Here is a 21845-nt window from a genome sequence, read left to right on the forward strand (position 1 = left end):
TTCTTATTAGAAAAAATTAACTGCTTGGATTGGCTGGAAACAGCTCCCCCCACTGTTTTCCTGAAATCCTCCCAAACAAAGAATCATCCTTGAGTACCCTCAAAATACTTCTGATTTTTTGATTCAGCTATTAAGGTTTAAAACTCAGTTCCCCTGATTAGGGTGCTTATAAAATGCTGTATAAGCCTGAACAGCGTGTAAGCTCATTAGCGGAAAGGATATGTTTACTGTCATTGCAGGCATCTGGCCCACTTCTTCACAAAGCATTAAAATATCAGGTAGATTTTATTTGGGGTATTGGAGAATTGATGCTTTATATGACAGGAAGGCATGGGTAAATTTTTCAGTCTGCCAAGCTGCCTGTGGTAGAGCTACATGAGCTATTCCAAAATACAAATGGAGCTTTAAAACTGGTGCTGAAAGCAACGAATGCTGCAATTTTCACACACGTGCTGGAGATGACATTCATAATGAATGGACTTACTTAAAAATCACACAACTACAATTTCTGCCGTTCCTGGTGGCAGTATCAATAGTGCAATCCTCTGGAGAAAAGAGATGCTTGAATCCCTACTACAGCTGGAAATCCCTGCAAGCTTAGGAAAGAGAAAACCTGAGTCTGACTCATCAGTTGCAGTGGTGATCTTTACAGGCAGCCTGTAGCCACATCATTTAGATGACAACACAGCTCATTAGAGAGGACAGAAATGTACAGAAAAATGGAGTTTGCCCCAGTTTGCTTTGCTGAATGCCAACTGGCAGCAATCCTCCAGCACTTGGTAAATTGATAAAGTATAGTCAGGCAAATTTAGTTATTCCGGGCTGGACCGACTAGGAAATAATCCAATAGTCCTTAGAGCAGGATTTCAAGTTAATGCTTCTTGTGACTTGTAAGTTAATTTCTAGTGAAATGGATTCAGACAAATGAGATACTACTGTGTGAAAATAATCCTAGTGTACATCATCCCTTCAGATAAACAGGTCTATAAATAACGTCGGTTAGAGATCCCTCTCACATCTCGCAGAAATGCATTCAAGCTGCAGCAGTAGCACAGATGATGAGTTTGATTAGTCAGAACAAAGACAGACCCCCCTCAAACCTCCACACTGAGTACAGAGCAGGATAAATTACTTTACACCAACTCCTGAGATGCAAGTTCTCAAAAAAGCATATTTAAACTTGAGAATCACTGGATCTCAAGGTACTGAGGAGGATAGATTGTGTTTTCTGGCCAAGATGTCCCTCATACGGACACTGACAAGTTATTTTCAGTGTGTGTTGAAACAGGTTGAAGCTTCTTCTGGTAGCCTTTTATTATATTAAAAAAAAAACAACAAACAATAACAACAACAAAACCACAAAGAGATGTTCCGGGCTAATTGCATCACTATCTTTGGGGTTCCCTCTTCTTGTTAAAGTTTTCACAAAATACAAAATTAAATGTCTTTTCTACATACAGAACAAAGTAGAATCAAGTAACTGATCAACGTATGTACAAAAACTTACACATCGCCTTGTTCTTTAAAAAATATAAATATCAATAATGTTCAGTAGAATGGGTTGGTTTTATTTTTAAGGCTTCATTCTTTTAGATCCTTCATTATTTAACGAGGTGCCAGGTAGGCAGGAAAAGCAGGAAAGAGAGGACGTGATTTTCTTTTATTAAAAGTAACGTGTTTAATTCTCATGAGGCTCTTCCTCACCTCTGTTAGGAGGAGATGCAATTTTGTCTCGTTCCCTCCAGAGTAATTTAAGTTTCCCGGAAGCAGTGGTGGAAGGAAAGAAAGATAAAACCCTTATTATTGCTACTTGTTTCCTTCACCAAAATCTTGTTTTAAACCTGTCTCTGTTCGTTGTCACTGTAGAGAACCATCTGCGCAGTACTCGGATTAAATAGACTCGAGCAGGAAGACTGCCCCAGGTCCACATGGGAAAGGTTAGAGCGAGGATGAGACTGCTGGAAGTGTTTTACCATTGACTCCAGCAGAGGTAGCAAGTGCTGCAGCGAGGGCAGCTGCTGCTGTTGCATCCCTGGGCGTGAAGTCTGTGGGGAGGCTTTCCATCAGGCACTTGAGCTGCTCCTGACCCAGTTTGATTTTATCATCTAGCTCTCGCTGCTCTATGAGGAGCGCAGACTTCATCTTTACAAAGTGCTGATAGTCCTGGAGCTGTTCCTCAGAGAAGTAGTTGCCCAGGATCTCCAAAACCACCCGTTCTCGACGGTCAAGGTTTTCCTTCAGTTCCCGGGCATCTTCATGCTGGCCAGCCAGCAGTTTCCTCTTCTCATTCAGAGAGCTCTGTACACACCAGAGAAAGCACTTCAGTATTAACAGCACCAAACTTACTGATGCCCCCGCTTCTGCTCCTGACACCAAATCTGCCACCTCTCAATGAAGTAGGTCAGCTAAGTTCCCAGATACACAACTAGGAGCCTGCAGAAGGAGGATAAGTTCCTCATTGTGGGCCAAATGTGAATACCACTAAATGTGAATGCTTTGATCAATATGGGGTAGAAAGGACACCAAGAAAGTCAGTCAAACTTGCTCAGAAGCAGCGACTGCCAGGAAAATGTGGCTCTGTCTCTTAAAACCACTCAAAAAAAAAAAAAAAAAAAAAGCTAAAATGTGGCTTCAACTGAAGTAAAAGGCAGTAGATTGCTTCACAATATAAAATACCACACAGCCTTTATTCCACGTGCTGGTCGCAGACATGCTGTGCCAAACACGGACACTGGAGATAAAAGCCACAGGATCTGAGAGAATTGTACAAACATGAACCAAGATTCCTAGGGATAGAACCATGTTTGCTATGGCTCATACAGAATCAGCCAGGCACCTGCCTTTGAGGACTTAGCTTATAGAAGCAGGATCTTTTGGCTGTTACAGCGGAGAAAGGCCAAGAGGCTGCAGATGTGCAGATACGTACCCGCTCTTCACTGTTGGCATTTTCTCCTAGGCTACTGAGAACATTCTCTACCCGGGCCAGGCGTCCTGAGAGAGAAAGCAAGAGGTTCACCACCTTATCCAAATCGCCGATGAACATCTTGTATTTGTCAAACTCGTTTGGTTTGCATAGCTCGCTGATCAACAGCTCCACCTCCTCTCCAAGAGCATTATTCATTTTGATGTCTGCAAGTAAGCCTTCCTTTGCTTCCTTCAGGACTTCCAGTTTGTGGGTCAAGCTCCCGATGAGCTCAGCCTGTCAGAAGGGAAACACATTGCCATGTTGGTCATTATCATGATCACACTGCTCATTTGGGTGACAACAACAAGAGGATATGGTTACAGTTCATAAGGAGTAAGGTCAGGTCAGTAACAGCTGACAAAGACAACAGTAAGAAGGGAACAGAGAAAACTGAATTTCCACATTCAGGTGATAACCTGTATCTGATAACCTGACAAAATTACATGAAGATTTATTTGTTCTATCATCAGTGAACACCTTCAAAACAGACATCCAATTTTTTTTTGTGCCATATTCTCATATCCAGCTACACAATACCTGGAATTATATGTAACTTCCTTCAAAAAGTTCTTTTAAGATTCTGGATGAAAAGAGCACCAACCACATATCCTGTATCTTATAACTCCCTGCCCCACCATGAAGTTTCTTGTGATGTTACATGTTATATGACCCAGAATTGTACAAAACAACTGGCAGAAAAATGAATTTAAGGAGTAATATTAATGATGTGACAGGAAACTGAGCTGGCACGTGTGGTGATATAGCCTAGCAAGAAAGGACCATCTTCTGTCATGGTATCCTGAAAGAGCTGATTGCTCCATATTTGGCTGCCTCAGTGTTGAGCTACAAGCCTCAAATTCAGCCCTGACCAAGGAGATACCAGTACTCTGCACTGGCTGTGCAGACTCTGCCTTATATTGAGAGAGGCACCAGAAAAGCATTTGTACTGAAGATACTTTAAATGCTTAGCGACATATCAATGAAATACAAAGCAGATGCACTTTGTAACAGTAAAGGCAACTGTTTCACTGCTGAAGAAAAGGAGGTCCCCAGGGTTCAGCTACTCTAGCAGTGCTGCAGGTATGCTGGAGATGGTAACTTCAATTAGGATTTAGGAGAAAGACATATGCAAAAGCAGAAGCCCGTGGCCTGAGGCTTGCAGTGCTTGCTTCTATTCAGTTGGAAGCAACAGTGTAGAGAGCAGGAAATAAAAGCTCTTGATGTAAGGGATGGATTATGCTTAGTTCCTTCTATTTATGCACTGATGAAGCACCATTCTATGTATGCCAGTCTACTCAGCGTATTAATATTGCAGGATGAAACAAGCAAATCACGGCATTGCCTAAAAGAGTTTACTAATAGCCCCTTCTTTCCATCAAAACTGCTGGTAATTTCAAACAGAAAGGCGGTGTTTTTCAAAAGAAAGAGTATCATTAAATCCAGGTCAGGCTGGGGGCTGCTTTCGCAGCAGAGAAGGAACTGGTACTGTTGAGGCAGACGCCACTAGATGGTACACTCTGTGCATCTTCTGGAGCTTGTGCTTTTCTGGCCAGTACTACAGTCCACCAGCAGCTTCCTCATATATGCAAAGCTTAATAACATGTGAGCATATTCTCTAGAACAAATGTCAGGTTGCAGGTCTATGCTGGATTGTCTGGTAACTCATGCCATTTCTTAATGGAGCATTCAGTGGGAGAGATCCCACCTGTGAGGATAAGGAATAGCTGAAATGCCTTTATCAGGATTCTCTCCTCAGTATGACAAGTAGCATCCAGAGAGAACCAACACTTGCCTTTCCCTTTGCCTAAGACACCAATATCATTCCCAAAAGAAAAATCTGAGATCTTTATCAATCGTCTACTAGATTAAGAGCTCCTGAGGAGCAGAATGGGGGGAGCCAATTTCAACAACTACAATGGCATGGGAGAAAACCCTATTGCAGGGTTCTGTAGGGTGGACACAAAGTCTGCCATTAACTCGGCAGGTTTTCAGGAGGCCTAAATTGCTGAGCTGTCAGTCCCTGCTGCAGAAGCTTTGCAGAACATGCAGGCCTGCTCTCCTGTCCTTGCTAGTAGGAGGCCACAGGTCTGTCAGGAGTGATGTAGCATTGTTCTGAAGGCCTGGGAGCTGGACAGGGACTATGTGTTCATTAATCAGTAGCTCTCCTACAATCCCAAACACCAACCAACACAGTTCCTTTGTGTATTTACAATGGAAATGAGATTAGTTTACCAAAATGACCCCTCAGACTAGCTGCCTTCCCAGATGACACCCATGCAAATGATATTTCATACATGATATTTCATACAGAACATGAACAAACATGCCAGATGGATCTCACTGCCTGAGCCTAATCACTCCCATCTATTCCTGGTTTTCCATGCAAATGCCATCTTTGAGACTTATCTTCCAGTTACAGGCACACATCTCCCTGTAAGGCTGTCAGATGCTTGCAGACTCCCTGGAGCAGCACTCTCCTTGTGCTTCACTACCTCTTACCTTCCAGGTTGGTATGAGCAGACAGCTGGGCTTGAAATCAATTGAGTTGTTTGTGTACTAGAAGCATGGCAGGCTGTGGCCTTTGTCAGGTGCTTCTGATTGGTGACATATACACCATTATGCACTAAATATCTGTAAAATCACAAGTATTTGTACTGGTGGCAGGCATAGCAAGTGTACCTTAGACCACAGCTCCCTAAAGACTCAATGAGGTCCTACCTGCATCTCAAACACTCCGCAAACTAGGGCTGATCTAGCACTAGGACTGACTCACTCACTGTTCTTGTGTTAGATGGAGTTCTGATTCTGGGTATCACTGTATTAAAGCCCGGAAGGACATAAGAAAAGAAATGGTAGAGCCACGCTAAGAAGAGAGGTAACCTCTCCATGTCAGAGCTGCGGGAAAAACTGCACACTCCCAAACTACACCCAGACTCACATCTTCTTCACTTTTACACTTGGCACAGGAGTGGGGATCCAGAGAGAAAATATGAAGCTGTCCTAGAGATGTGTGAATTCTCCGCACTCTCAGAGACTAGATCTGGGGCCCTTTCTTTAAATTCATGCCTCATTTCAGCGCAGGAAAAATAAAGAATTATGTTTACAGCATGAGACTTGCATAAATATTTGTATCCTTCAGTTGGTTTAATCTCTGCTCTCTGTACAAACAGCATGAACTATGTGCTATGTTACTTTGTCCACAGCAACATCTAATGTTTTATGTTTCCAGGCAGGCATGGATGCTTTTGACATGAAAGTAGGAGGTGTGTAAAGAGAGACACAGACATGCAAGTACCTGTGTGTTGCTCTTTGGAATTTGTGAGCTTCACAACATATCTGTAATTAGCAAGTAACCAACAGGAGACAACCACAGGGGCAAATTAGAGGGCCCTAACAAAGCCCTGTAAGATAAGAGTATCCAAACCTACAGCAAGAAGCTCAGGGGACACTGAAATGTAGCTGCAGCACAAGAGCAAAATGTCTCATGCTTCCATACCCTGCTCTCCCACTCCCTACCCAAGTCATCACATCAAGGTAGTGCTGACTGAATTGCTGAGGAGCACACAGTTTCCTGGACATGAGTGAAACAATAAGGTGAGGTGAAAAGAAGTAACAAATGTTTTTCTGGAGGTGGCATGTGCAGACAACAGGTAAAAAGGGCAAACTGTCAGGAGAAAAACCATAGGGTGAAGCCTCCTCCAATAAGACAGTACAGTAACTAGCTGGAGTATTCAATATTCCTAAGCCAACATGTCCTTGCTCAAATCACTCCCTCCTTTTCCTGTTTTGCTGTGAGGCAGTGGCTGCCTCTTGAAGTCTATACACTCAGCCTTTGGCACAATACAGACCATCTTCAGAGCTGTGCATGATTTGTACTCAAACGTGCAGTCAGATTAGCCCACTTTGCTCTCTGGATCACCGTGAGAAAGCTTCATAAGCAGCCTAAATGCATCCAGCCTCCATGTGCCTTGGGACTATATCAGCCAAACGCTGAATTCAAATACATTTCACTCTAGGTTTTATTATTATTTCATGAATGTAACCAGGAAGTGGTGGTGTGTGCTTTGAATTTACCTTCTTCTCGTTGATGTCCAGCAGGTCTTCCTCCTCCCCTACTTCTTCTGGCAAGTCTTTGATTTTATTCAGTAGTTCTGCTTTGGGTGCTGAAACATTATAATAAGCAGGGCAGGTGACCAGAGTTACAGGTGCTTCCTTTTCTTCTTTCCTATACAAGGGTGAAGAAAAAGGACTTGAGTATGAGCCTTTTTGCCATGCCTAGATCCACGGTCCTGCAGTGCTCCCTCTCCAGTACCCCCTTGGTGTTATTAACCACAAAGGAAATGGCTGATTTTCACCAACAGAGGGTGCACGTCAGCTGCTTTCGTCTCCCTCTCCTGTGCAGAACAGCGCGACTGTTTTTTCTAAATATTAACTAATAGCTCTGAAAAGAGCCAGATCTTTGCTGTAGATTACTCAGCTGGTGATGGTTAGACTGGCACCAAGCATTACAACTTACTGCTCTGCAGTTCTCTAGCTAGCATTTGGGAATCTGTTTCTTTGAGCCGCCACGCTGCAGGACTTGGACTGATCTTTGAACCTAGATGCAATAAGGCACACCCAGCTCTCCTTCCCAAAGGCCCCTCATCATCTTTTCCCCACCACTGTTTTGGTCCCGATTTTACTCTCGTACTTGATATGGGTCATTTTCTGCCCCATTACAAAGTTCAGCATTGTATTCAATGCATCCTGGAGAAGTGAGCTCATCTACAAAAGAACTGATGAGAAAAAATCATCCAAAAATGCCCTGCCAGTCCTTGCTCCTGGGACTAGGGAAACTCACCCTCTGCCACTGCCCATTTACAATGATTAGGAAAAATTCTACACCAGCTCAACCCTTAAAGCAAGGAAGCAGCGAGTTCTGCTGCAATGTTAACCCACAGCCACAACAAACAGTGCTTACATGTTATCTTCTGCTACTGGCCTGCTAGCTTTCTTCTGTGTCATCTTCCTTTTCATGTTGTTCTCCTTCAGGAAGCTGGTTCCACTGGGGAAAAGCCCTTCCATTAAGTCCATGGTTGTCTTCATTTTGGAGTCAGGATCCAGGATGTCAGCCAGAGACTTGTCTTTATGGACAATCTCTTTTGCTAAAGCCTCTGACTTAATATCCTCTGGGCTTTTTTTCTTTGTTTTCACTGGAGGACATGTGTTGAGTGTCCCAGGGTCTGCACTGCCATTTTCTGAGTCTCTGGTGATATCTGCTGGTTCTCTGTTGTTGCCCTCAGATTGAGTCACGGGTTCTCCATTAGAGCTCTGAGGCCTTTCAGAAGAAGTAGCTGATCGGTGCTGCTTATCCACAGCAGGTGAAGAATTAGTCCTCTTTGATAAAGATGGTGAGAAGGACCAATTATTTTCACTGATATTCGTGCCCAACCCTGTTATCTCCCTCTTGGCCAGGGCTTTGGAAAAGCTTTTGAAGCTGCTACGGACAGAAAAATTCTGTGAGATTAAGATAAACTTACCACATGGGATCTTTGTGAACAGACAATGAAGGCCTAAGACAAGTAAGTTTTCCTTCTCACACACTCATTTCTGTCTCATACTTTGCCCACACTGCGAAGCTACTGGCACCAGAAGTATTTCATTCCCTCAGTCTGGATGCTGCCATATTGTCATTCCACCATAGAAAGCACCAGTGATTGTCAGTCAGTTTGTTTTGTGCTCATGGGCTGGGGACACTAAGTCTCACCACTTGGGAATGCCAGCCTGAGCAGTCCACACTTGATACGGCCTTTTCATGTTAAGAAAACCCTAGTCCAATTCTTCCCTGGAGGAAGAATCCCTCTCCCCCCTCCTTGGGAGTAGAGGAAGTTGTGCTGAATTCAATCAGCTGGGAACCGAGCCCTAAGCTCAATCCTTCTGGAAAAATCCACTATATGGTGTTACTGTGACATATTAGTGCTGTCGCTTCCTGGCACATGGCTGCTGTTTCATAACAAGATTGTTTTGTGCCAGCTATAAAGTGTATTCTGGGAAGTCTAACAGTTTGGAAAAACATGAATTTTCATACTTTTATCTCAGAAAACAGTAACTGGAAAGAGTAACCAACTATTCTTACTCTTCATGCTGGAGTGTGAGAAGAAAGCCCACTGAAATCCATATGGTAATACGGCAGGATATTTTCTCACTTACAACCCTCTTTGCCTTGCCCACTACACACCTGTCAATGTATCTGCTGTTGGACCACAAAGCTCTTAGATCTCTTGCTTTGTGACCTGTCCTGTCCATATCATTTAACAATGCACGTGGCAGCCAGCAAAATCCAGCAGCAGTGAGTCTGTCTGTCTGTCCCTCTCCCCTTATAATCTCTGCAATCCCCTGCAAAGCTTCACACTCAGCTCGCAGCTGTGGGTGGGTTTTTGCGGAATGCCAAGCTGTGGAGGTCAGCCACATTTGGCTGGAGCCCCACATATCTTACTGTATATGGCCCTACAGTGCCCGAGATGCTGTGTGATAGCTCTCCCTTACCTCACTTTGTCCTCTGTGAGCCTGGTGGATTTGTCGCCAGCTGCCCCATATTCCTCAAGTGCAGTTGGTGGGGGAGGAGGTGGGAATTCCTCCGTGCCATTCACAGAAGTGCAAGAGCCCTGCTCAGGAAGAGGATGGGGTGGCAGTGGGGGTGAGAAGGCTGGAGCAGTGACAGCAGGCTGGGAAGGCATGATGAACACCTCATCGTCTTCATCATCCTGCAGCAATGGCGGAGGCGTGAGCTGCAGGCACGACTCTGAGATCCGGAGGTGAGTTGTCACCTGGGGAGAAGGAGTCTCTGGGTCAGAGGAAGTGCTGCTCTGTGTCGGAAGGGACTGCCACCTCTGAGAGAACTTTGGCCCTTCTGCTGGAGGAGGCACCATGCTATGTGGCAAGCTGTTGTCTTTGACTGAGTGAGCCCACATCACTCTGGGTGGGAGGGATCTTTGCAGCAGCCCTGCTTTCCTCCTGCACGCGACCTCCTCTGCAGGAGCCTCGAGGGACCTATCCTGAACGGCATCCACAGACTGTGCCTGAGTAGTACTGCTGCCCCCTGGAGCAAAAGCATCTTGTTTGGCATGGTGCTGCCTCAGAGCCTGGCCATCACCTGCGGCCTGCAAGTCAGAGGGAGTCTGGGCGGCTGTACTAGGGGAGGACTGGCTAAATGCAGGAGGAATGAGGAACGTGGATTTAAAGCCTTGTTTTTGCTCAGGATAGTGACTCCTTGCCTCTGTTGGAGACGGAACAAATGCAGAACTCCTGCTCTCTTGTCTGGAAAGTTCTGAGACCTTATGGTTCTCCGTCGGTGTGGAGGACCCAGTGCCAATCTCACTGATGTGGCGTGGATGGGGATAATAACTTGTAAATGTCATTTTTTCTGAGTGTCTTCTTTCTTGCTTGCTGAAAGACCTACAAAAACAAGAGATAGATCACTTAAAGTTTAACAATTAATGAAGGAGCAGGAAAAGCTACTGTACACCTGCTTGGAGATCAAATTAAGCAACCTTTCTGGAGGCCTGAGTCACTGCCTACTAATCCACATAAGGTTCTGCCGTGATTTTGAAAGCAGAGGAAAACACAGCCTACTAATTCTAGGGACACTAAGCCAGATCCACTCCCACTCGCCATCTCCCATCATTTGCAGTGCATGGTGGACCACACAGATCTGTGCATGCACATAGCAAGCATCACTGTAAATATTCTGCTCTTTATATTAAAAAAAAATAAAACAGTGAGGTAAAAATGCACTATTTTGACTTCATAGGAAAATTTGAAAAATTCTTACAATGTTGGGATCCCATTAGGTAAAAGAGTTCCTCTTATGTTCACAGTTGTAACAGAAAAAAATCACAACATATTTTAAGCACATATTATGGTTGCAAAATAAGAATACTGAATTATTCTTATCTTTTAAAAGGTTATCATGTAAGCCTAAGAAACAGGGTCTGGTTTCTAAAGCAAGGATCCTGCTCAGAATATGTAGTCAAACCTACTTGCTTATATGGTTATTCAGTTGTAAAACAAAATGAGCTGTAATAATAGCACTAGAAGATGCAGGAAAGGATGGCCTAAAAACATGAGGCCATACCATAAAACAATAAAATACAATAAAGCTGTACTGCCAATACATTTTCTGTTCTTGAGACGCACTCTTCAAGCAGTCTAACACTTCTGGCCCATGATGTTTGAGACTTGGGGCCCAAATTTGCTCCCAGGCATGCTGGTACAAATTAAGAACAACTGTGGCAAAGACATGGGTTGTTCTGGCTTTATTCTGGTATAACTGAGAATAGAATCTGGCAGCCTTTACCTGGGGGCGGGGAAACTTCCCAGACAGAATGCTCTTGGTATTGTCTGTGGTTCCTGGACAGTAGCAGTGTGTATTCTTTTAAGATGCTCAGTATTTGTCAGAAACACCAGATGGTAATTCTCTAATTTAAAGATCTCTCCTACTGTGGAGGCAACTGTGGGTTCTAAAACTGGTGGAGCAACAATCATTCCCTGCAGTGCTTATGAGCCAGCTATTGTATGACAACTGCAGAGCAGATCAGTAGCACAGAGCATAAGTTACGTAGCATATGTGACAAGACCAAATGCTCACTTGTGTAAGCTGACCATTTGGTAATTTTCCTCCTTGATCAAGAGAGATGGTACAGATGGTCCCATCTCCTCTTCATCTCATTAAATGGTTGTGTTCCAAGGCAACCCAGAAGTGTAATTCCTACTGCCTGGTACTGACTCTCTGGAATGGCATGTGCGTGCAGCATGCTGCAAGCAAAGATAGGATGGTGATGGTTATATGTGAGAGGACTGGCTAAAAAAAAAGCTATTTGGGGCTGACAATCACAGGACAGACAAAGATTTGCATCTCCTAAGAGATGGATTAAAGATGTTGCAGTAATCTCATATTGTCCAGACTGTGATATACTCACACCAGAGCAGGAGAAGGTTCAACGTTCTCCTGACAGCAGAAGTCCTCCTGCATACGGCTAAGGACCTAGTTTACTTCTCCTTATAACTTTGCAGAGGATTCATATCTTGTTCCCACTGAGACTTAACTGCAGAACTTCTAGCTTCAAGAACACAGTATCAGAACCCTCCTGCTTTCAAAAACCCTGCCCGCTCTTATTTAGTTCACTCCAAGCTCAGCAATATACATATATAAAACTCTCAATAGCAAAGGCTTAATGGGGAGTGCTTTGCAGCCTTTGTGGTGGGAACCTGCACCCTCAGAGACACAGGCTTTTCCTTGTCTTCTCTCATCCAATTCTGATCAATAGGGGAAAACAACCTCACACTCCCCAGAAGAAATATACTTGCAGAACATGCAGGATACTAACAGAAAAAAAAATAGTTCGAATTTAAAAAACAAAACAAAACAAAAAACAAAAACCAAAAAAACAGAAACCAGTTTTTGGGAAGAATGATGATACGGCAGCTCTACAATGTACAGGGAGGCAGGATGAACTAAAAGAGCTGTGATGTTCTCTCAAAGAGATAAAAAAAAAAAAAAGGAAAAAATCATTCTGAATTTAAGAGAAAGGGTTCATTTCAAGCAGTCATAAAAGGACAAGCCTGACAGCAGAATGAGTTCCTTTAAAAGAACGCTTACGTTTTCTTTGGAAGAAAAAATTTGCCAGCCAGGTGAAGTAAGATCCACCTAGATCAGGAGCTTTCCCTTACTTCCAGCTGTAACCCCCTTACCCAGAGCTGCAGAGTGAAGCCCTTGGAGACAGCAGTGTTAAATCCCAGTGTGACAACAGAGTGGGACAACATTTACTGCAAGTTTGTAAGAGAAACAGAGCTTCTTTGTGAGTAATTATTTTGGTCTCTCTTGGTGGTTTTTACTGTAATACGAGTTAGCTGTTTGGGCATTCAGAGCTTAGGGCAAGCATCTATTTATTATTTAAATGTAAATACAGCAAGATCAACTTCAGTCCTAGTTAGCTTCAAAACAATCTATTGCTAAATAGATAGTTACATAAGCCCTAATATTACACGTTTTATGATTACACTTTTCTATTTTTAAAAGCATTTGTCTCTTGTTGCTGAGCAAGATATCCTGCCTACACAAAATAAAGCAGCCTGAATGCAAAGCTCCCAGATAAATGAGATCTCCTCGTTTTAGCCCACACAGATGTTCACTTGCTTCTCGGGAGGCAGCACCCAGGGCTGGATAAGCCAGACAAAGAGAGTCATCATGGTATTTTTTCCTTCGGAGTCCTTCAGTTCTGATAATTTCTAGCAGTAGATCAAAGGCATTTGGAAGGTACATGATTTGTCTGTTGCTGCAGAAACATACTCCAAGACAACATGATTGTGGAAAAAAAATTAGACTGAGTTTATGTCAGCAATGGGAAAAACAGCTCATGGCAGTTTACTCCTTCTAACTCTGCTGGGCAGAGCATGTTCGTAACCGCATCTACACAGACATTCTCTAGCTTGACCCTAGCCACCCACTGACACAGCACAACACAACTGCTGCTAGCAGCTGGGTAATAAGAGCTGATCCTGAAGTGACAAAGGGGACAATACCATGTACCTACCTGGCTCCTGCGCTGATTACATAGAAAGGATCTCTCACCATGGCACCAAATTCACTGCTTTCTTTTCTCAGCAGGTCCTGGAATGGAAAGACAGCATTACCAGCAACAGAAGAAAGCAAGCAACAAAACGCCGATGCTCCCTATTAAGAAGGCACAGCACATGCAACACAGTACTCATAGCTAGGCCCTGACTCCCCTAAAAACATGCCCAAATGCATCAGTGGGAGCTGGGTGCTCACTGATGTTTAAATATGCAGGCAAGAAGCAAAGGTATCATTAAAACAGCCTTAAGCGTGGAAGTTCAACAGAGAACAAACTGTGCCCAAACCCAGTGCCAAAAAAGAAGGAAAATGCTGCAGAGAGATGCTGAGCAGCACAGAGGTCGGGAGCTCCAGTCACAAGCAGATGTGCTGAGAATCATTACCAAGCTCTGCATTCAGTTTTTGAAAACTGAAGAGCTGGACCCAACTCCTGTTTGGGCACCTAATCTAAAACCAAGGAAATTTCAGAGCTGAAATAGCTTTGTGAATCTGACTCTCTGTGCCATAAGGCACCAGACTACTATGAGGCATGAAAGCAAATGCTATGCTATGATGAGGTTGGTATTTTCTCCCAAATGACCTTTTCAGCACAGAGCAACCCATTGCCCCCTTTCCCACACCCTTCCTTGTTCGTTTTTTTGGCCAGTGTTGCTACAGGGTAAGGGCAAGAGCAGGTCTTAATTTAGGAGTTGGAGAGCTGGAAGATATGCAGGCTGAGACAGATTTAAAGAGCAGAAGGGAAAGAAGGCTGAGAATCTGCTCTGAAGACCGAGCGCTAATAATTCCACATGGCTATCTATTTCCTTATATCTCTAAACAAATTCCTACAGTGACACTGCAATGTGATTTATATGTAGCCCGAAAGGAATATTATACACTGTACACAAGGCCCTGCAAAATATATGGAGAGGCAGAGAAGCCTGCTGCTAAACTGGAAATAAACATTTCCCACTAAGGTCGCAGAAGGTCCCAGAAAACAGAAAACTGTTGCTTTGGCTTTGTCCCTCACTTTTTTCTTTTCTTTTTTTTTTAATGTTGTATTGGAGATACCAGAGCCTCACTGCCTATGAGACTAAATACCTGCTCCAGAAGTGGATACAGCCAAAGCCCCCTGGAAAACTGCAGCAAGGGCTCTACCCTCTTTCTGGATTTGAAAGAAGACGCTTGGAAGATGCTGTGAGCAGCTCTGCACCACTGTTTACCATGTTTTTTGAGCTACCTGCCACCACGCAGAACTCTGGCTGATGAATGTGCACAAGATTAAAAATGAGCCAGCAAGGGAAACATTCAGGATTTCAAGAACTTCCCTGTGTGTCTCCTGCATGAGACAGCAGGCTGGTTAAACATGAACTGTTAATTGGCCATTGGGATCTGAGGTCTGTGGAGAGAGGGTATGCAGAATGTAACACCGAAGGGTCTGAGCTTATGACTCCTTCCCCTACCCAGAACTCTCCCCATATCCCTTTTTACATTACTCAATTCAGTACCTCTTCACTGGACCTTCGTAATCCTTCTGGGCAGCAGTAAATGCTTAAAGAGCAGGAGGGGTCTTGGGTCTCAGATGCCCTCTAAATATGCAGGCCAGCCCAAACACTCAGACTATTTGCAACAAGAAGCCTACCCACACACTCAGGCTGCTTCCTCCCTCTCTCTGCGATGAACAGAGCCTGGTATGAAGACAGGGACAGGGGAGCAGGCCCACTGCTGCAGCAGATCACAGTGGCTCGAGCAGCTGCAGTTACCTAAATAGGTCTGCACAGATTTCTGCCTGGGCAGTTGTTCTTTAAGAAGTTAGCCTATTTCCACTATTTACTGTCAGTGGAGTCAAGTCAAATTCCCTGTTCATGACATCAGTGCTATGTTCCCAACCACCAAGCAGGGGACATGGAGAGAACTGACTGGGTCTCCACTATATTTTCTCCACAACATTTCCCTCCAGGGCTGGAGGCAAAGCTTACTTGGCAGTGCCTGTTCTGAGCACTTCCCAGCACTGTCAGATACAGCATGAGCAGGGACAATTTCAAGCAGCCTTTAAGATCCTCTGCTTTGCACTAGGGAAGTGGGCTAAGGGAAAAAAAGCAGCAGCAGCAGCATGGAGTACACCCCACCAGAAACATCCCAGTGCTTTCCCACTGATGCTGGCAGGTAAGCACATGACACCTCGGATGGTCTGCCAGGGACAGGAAGCAGACAGATGTTATCAGCAAATGCACTGCATCTGTGAAATCCCTGAAGGAGCCCCAGCAGTGAGAAAACAGAACAGAAGCAACACCTCAGCAGCAAGCAATTAAAGCAGCATCCTAATATAAAATGAATAAATGGTCTGTACCTTAGCACGCATTTAACCTTTCAGTACCAATGGAGTTATTGCTGAGCATCAGTCTTTTGCCTGACATCCCCTGTTTCCCCCCTTTCCTGAACAGACAGTCTGATTTCCACATACCTGGTGTTTTTTATCCGCTGTGGGGGACGATCTGGAACGTGTGTGCACAGGGACACATGCATTCCTTTGCTGATTGTCATATCTATCAAGCAAGTCTTCCACAGACACTGATTTCCCAGATTTCCTGGGTGCTTCAGAGCTCCTCTCCTTCTTCCCATAACAAGGTTGGCCCTGTGGGCACAGAGGATCTGTCTGCGTGCCTTTGGTGAGCTCCATTTTGGCTCTGTAATCCCGACACCTGTCTGTTTTCAGTCTGCTCATGATTGTGCTGTCCCGGTGTCCTTTCTTCTGCTCCTCCACACTCGCATCAAAGCAGCCTGTCAGCCCAGGAGGAAGGGTGGAAGACACCCGCCCTGTCCTGGCTACCCGCTCAATGGACTCTCTCCGGCGGAAGAGGTTCTGATCCTGGAGAGAATTCATGCTGGAGGCAGAGGAAAGGCTCTGGCTGTCCTGGCCACCTGCTTGCAGGTAGGAGCTGTGGGATCGCTCCCTGAGCAGCCCAATGTCCTGCGAGGATGGTCGTTTGCCCATTTTGCGCTCGATGTAGTCGGCGAGGGCATTCTGCTGGAGTTGCTTGAGCTCTGGCTTAGAGAGGTTGACTGTGGAAGAAGCTTTGCCATCCCTTTCAAAGATCTTACGCCTATCAGCCACCGTGTTCTCTGGGAAGACAAAATGGAGGCCTTTCTTCTGGAAGGAGAAAGGTGATGGCTCCCCATCAGAGATGCCCACCTCGTTCATCTTCTCTGGCTCTGAGTAAGACCGCTTCTTCTGTTCTGCTGTCAGCCGCTTTCGGCCCCCGATGCGCAAGATGTGCGGTGTCCTGGAGTAGTCCAGGGCAGAGAGGCTGCCTTCCGTTGGCGTGACGCTGTGTCTCTCCTTTGGGGTGTGGGGAGACGCTGCCATGCTCCTCATACCCACATGAGCCGAGGCAGGCCTCTGGATCGCCCTCTTGGGCATATTGGCAAACGGGGGGCTGATGCGCCGGAAGGAGGTGGCCCTCAGCACTCGGGACTGTGCATCTTTAATGCTGTTCCTGTAGGCCCTGTTGAATGGTGTGTCCAGCTGTGACCCATGGGTGTCCTGGATGTTGTCCTTCCAGAGGACTTCTTTCTCAGGCTCCCCTCCCAGCTGGAATGTACTTTTGCTCCTTGGCAGCTGAGCCACCCTTATTTGTGCTTCGCTTTCAGGACAGGGGCCATAGTACTCATTGCATCTTGCCTGCTTTGCTGAAGCTGCCATCTGCAGCTCCACACAGCGCCAATCAGCCTCTTCCAACTTCCCATTCCTGACAGAGGGGCTGGAGACCCTGTTCATCTCACTGGGCAGCAGGGTGCTGAGTTTGCTCCTCGTGTCCTCCGGGCTGTTTGGAGAGCTCTTGGTGTTGGAGGGCTGGCTCACCCTGCTGAGCCCATAGTGCTGGCCAAAGCTGGGAGTGCCAGCACTCTGGGGCCGGTGAGTGTTCTGCTCTCGCTTCTCAAACTTGCTGACCTTCTCTAGCACAGAGCAGCGAGACTTGCTGGGATCTGGTTTGCCATAAAGAACACCTTGGGTGCTGCTAGAGCTGAGCCGGCTTCTCCCAAGATCAGAGGTCTTTGGGTGCTGCAAAGGGATTTCCTCGTATTTTGGCTCAACAGCATGGAACGGGGCCATGCTCTTGCCCTCATCCTGGTTCACAAAGGCCTGTGGGTCTGCATTGCTCCGTTGCCCCCCGTGATCCCTCTCCTCCTTGCTGCTGTTTTTCAAGTAGGACAGCTTGGCACTGGAATAATTTTCTAATGGCTCAGAGCTGCTTTGCCTCCTGGAGCTCTCAGGGATGTTCTGCAAAGAAGAGAAGCTATACTGCCTAGATTTGTTGTGACCCCACTGGAAGTGAGTGGCAGCACCTCTCTCATTTATCTGCACGTTGCCATTTTTGTCTGCCTGGGATTCATCTTCCCAGTCCTCTCTGGACTGGTAGGGGTTTTTTCTCTCACTCGCATCTCTTGGCTGGATCTGTGGGGCTTGAAAGCTGTGTTTAGAGGCCTGTGCAGGACTTGCAGTATCCCGGTTACTGTGTGCTGCTTTGTGAGAGGGTAACACCTCCTCCTTCCTTGACATGCTTAAGTAGATTTCTGGACCTGCTGTGTTATGAGGTTTTTGCTGGACAAGTTTTGCTGCGGCATCGTGCTTCCTCTCAACAACTGAGGGCTCGTAGAAAACAGCTGATCTGTTTGTAGTACTTTGGTTTCCATTCTCATCAAAGTCCAGGGTGCTGCTGGCTGCACCTTTGTCATATGAGACTGGAAGAGATGGAGAGTAGCCACTTTCTTTGGCCAGAGCTGGAAAAAGAGTTCCATTATTGCTTGCAGAAGGCTGGGGTACCTGGGCATAGTGTGGCTCTGGAGAAGGAACTGGGTAGACCCCGGTAGGCAGCAGGGGCTGCCCTGGCTGGGAATAGCTCTGCTTGGGCTTCATTGTGGGGCTGCTCTCTGGGCTCTTTTCCACCACTGTGTGCAGCTGCCCTTCCCCAAAGTGGGTCTTCAGCAGAGGTCCCTGGGAGAGGGGACTGACAAGAGGAGACCAGGACCCTTTCATCTGGCTTCGGCTAGGCTTGTTCAGATCAAGGCCAGAACATGAGCTGGGTCTCTCGTGATGCCTGATGGCTGCGTAGCTGTCGCTGCGAGTGGGAGGCAAGGGAGGTCCTTTGTGGGGTTTGCTTTCGCTGTCTGAGCAGCCCTGGCCTGGCTGCACCCAAGAGGGAGCCGTGCTGTTCCGGCTGAAGTTGTGGAGCCTGCCATGGCTGCGACCATCCAGTGATGCCCGGGCCTCACTGCTTGGAAGCAAAGCAGAGGACTTCACCTCGTACTCCTCAGAAATCCTTCGCTGGGAATCATAGACTGTCTTAACATACCTGATATCAGCTTGCTTCATGCCTTCCGGTAGGCTGCTGCGGGAGTGCATGCTGTCTGTGGAGCAGGAGTGCTCCTTGCTGAATGGCGAAGCAGCGTACTCAGGAATGCTGGAGTTGGTAGAGAAGGAGCTGTAGGCTGAATCTCTCTTGCTGTGCAGGTGGGAGAGCTGGTCGATGCTGTTGGTGGATTTGGCTGGGGACAGGTGACAAGGATGGTAGCCAGGGGAGGAGTGGTCCAAGCTTTCCATGCTGCCCTGGGAACTGTACTGGTCAGGGCTTCTCCTCAGATAGCCATGCTCATAACCAGAGAGATCGCTGGTTGAGGAGCTGGGGAAGAGCGAGAGAAGAGTAAGAACTCACTGTGAGCAGAGAAGAGGCACAACAACTTTTAAGTGAGCTCATAAGCAAGATGTTTAGCTTTGAGACGTGCAGATGAAAACCCATATTTGGGCCTTGCTCCATCCCGTTTGCAGTCATCTCAGTTCACTAAAAGGAATTGCTTGACATTGCAACACATGGCTCTTATTTACCACCAACGGGTGGGAGGAGAGAAAGGCAGACAGAGAGACAGAGCATCTCTGGAGCCAGGGAAGATCAACTCCACCCATCAAACCTATCCAAAGCACTTGAAAAGCTGAATGAGTGCCGACGCCACCAAGGAGGAGGAAAGGATCATATGAGGCGTTCTGGGGAGAATCTAATCTCTTCCTTTTTTTCCCATTTCATTCCTTTTTATGGAGATGAAGGCTATGCCCTGGCAGGCTTCCTGGAAATTCAGCTGTCCAAGGATAGTTTGTTTGCTGCGAAAGAAAACTAAGCTGACAAGACAGAGAAGAGATGCACGTGTCTGTGCATGGAGGCAAGTTGGAGGTGCAATGATATTAAGTTTTAGAACAGCCCGGGAAGCCTTCCCAGGCTCCTCATATGTAGCTCTGTAAGTCTGAGTGCACCTTGGCACCTGCTCTGAGACACTTGGATTGGCAGAGGACTCGTGGCCTCCAGAGATATGTTCAAATGAAGATACTCCAAGAATTTCCTATCAGCTGGAAGGGAGCTCCTTGTGCTGGCCACATTCCCTCTACACCTCACATGGGGACATCACAAATATGTGTGGAAATCTCCCTGGCTAGAATAAAATGCAGCAGCTCTGCAGAGGTGCAGAGGAACACAGAGGCAGGCAGAAATAGATCTTGCAAAACACAGGCTAAAGCTGGTTTGCTCATTTAAATGTACCACTATGTTAATGAAGAAAAAAACAACTTCCCTGGCAATGCTCTGTGTAGCCATGGCCAGCTGGCCACTAGATGCTCCCCATACCCCTCTCCAAGCTCCCAGGAGACACAGCCATGCTGCCAAAGGCTCTGCAGGAACTGCAGCTGGGAAGCAAAGCCACCAGGTGGGAAGTGAACACACTAAAGGATGATCTGTGCTTCCAGCCAGAGAGGAACATACATTTTTTTTCTGTAACAATGCTCTCACTTTTTTTCATGTCATGTTTTCCCTTCCCACCCCTCTGCCAAGACTTGGTTCTATCTGTAAAAGATACGATATTTAAATCCCAGTGGCTATAAGGAGAATTTCCTGTTCCTGAAACCCTTCAGCTTTGCCAGGGAAAAATGTTCCTTTTCCTTACTGGTTAATTTTATTTTCTGATTTCTTCAGCTGGGGAAACAACTGTGCTGCCTTTCTCTGTGGGGACAAGCCATGGGATACAGAGTATGACTCCAGCTCCCGTATCTAGACCCAGAGATGGCCACCTTAACATATGGGTGGTGGGCTCTCTTCTTTTTGAGAAGGAGAATTTTTTAAGCAATTAGTTGCATAGATGTTAATCAATTCACAGAGCACTTAATTGAGAATTCATCTGGGTAAACAAAGAGGAAGCAAATCCCTCCTAACTCCAATCCTAACCCTGGCTGTCTGTAAACCCCACAAGCTGTATGAAGGCAACTTTATTTTGCCACCATATTTTTGTTCCCTTCCTTCATTCTTGTGCTCTAGATTTAGACCCTGATCTTGTAGACCCTTGAGCATGAGGCAGAGCCTCCCTGAAGCCAGCGTGACACAGGAAACTGTGACACAGCATTTGGGGCTTAGAAGAGTACTAGTTTGGAATCCCAAATTCCATGCCTATGGATGGTATGTAAAAACATGAAATCTAAAATAAAAAAGCTGGTGGCTCTGTGCCTATGCAGCACACAACCACAGCTGTGTAGTGCTTACCTGGAGTGGTAGGACTGAAGCCAAGGGGTGCCAAGCATACCCTGAGATATTTGCATCATGCTGGGTTCGGGTTGGTTCTCTGAAAGTTTGGTTGAATGCCAGGAGTGAGGTCGGCCCGGAGCTTCACTCCGCCTAGGTAAAAGCAGAAGGATTTTGCAAGTCAGTCTCAGAACAGCTCTTCCAAGGATGATAAACATGATGAAACTGACAGAAACATTTGAAACACACTCACTTCTAATTCATCAACTATCAGGAATCCCCAAATATGCCACATATACTCTCCCTTGTCCCAGCCTTTGGGTTCAGGGGCAGTACACGAGCTGTGTATAACTGAAGACACAAACATGACAGCTTGCAGGACAACTTCACCTACGCCTACGTAGCTTGAACCCATAAGGAGGATATGACACATCTTCAAAGCCTCTGTCCCACTGAAATTTTCATGGTGCAGCATGTCCTGAATAAATTAGTAAACAGATTAAAATGTCCTCTGTAGATATTAAACAGACACCAAACGAGGACTCCTAGCACTGAAAAGATAAGGAAAAATAGCCAAGGTAAAAACTGATTGTTGGGGTCAGACTCTACTGGCAGAAATTATTTGCAATGAATGATGCTCTGCTCCATAGAAAAATGTCAGCAGAAACTGAGATGCAGAACCGCTTCACCAGGACACTTTCCATGCAGATTTCAGAAGAGCAAATTACTCTTT

The 21845-nt window shown here is 45.9% G+C and overlaps 1 protein-coding gene across 12 annotated transcripts in view; it reads right to left on the bottom strand.

The window, feature by feature from the left end:
• Window positions 1-272: 272 nt before the first annotated feature.
• The window catches only part of SHROOM3 (shroom family member 3), a 137316-nt gene continuing 115743 nt past the window's right edge, over window positions 273-21845 (bottom strand). For 11 of the 12 annotated variants that reach the window (XM_015861639.2, XM_015861638.2, XM_015861635.2 and 8 more), the window contains 8 exons: window positions 21134-21265; window positions 16021-19237; window positions 13537-13613; window positions 9491-10399; window positions 7926-8444; window positions 7040-7190; window positions 2927-3199; window positions 273-2298 (listed from right to left, as the gene is read on the bottom strand). In XM_015861639.2, coding sequence (XP_015717125.1) covers window positions 1939-2298; window positions 2927-3199; window positions 7040-7190; window positions 7926-8444; window positions 9491-10399; window positions 13537-13613; window positions 16021-19237; window positions 21134-21265 — 5638 coding nt within the window. In that variant the 3' untranslated portion in view covers window positions 273-1938. The remainder of the gene's footprint in view (window positions 2299-2926; window positions 3200-7039; window positions 7191-7925; window positions 8445-9490; window positions 10400-13536; window positions 13614-16020; window positions 19238-21133; window positions 21266-21845) is intronic. The other variant, XM_015861637.2, reaches the window with a different exon arrangement.

The sequence above is a fragment of the Coturnix japonica genome, chromosome 4 (assembly GCF_001577835.2).
Source record: "Coturnix japonica isolate 7356 chromosome 4, Coturnix japonica 2.1, whole genome shotgun sequence".
Classification (NCBI taxonomy): Eukaryota; Metazoa; Chordata; class Aves; order Galliformes; family Phasianidae; genus Coturnix; species Coturnix japonica.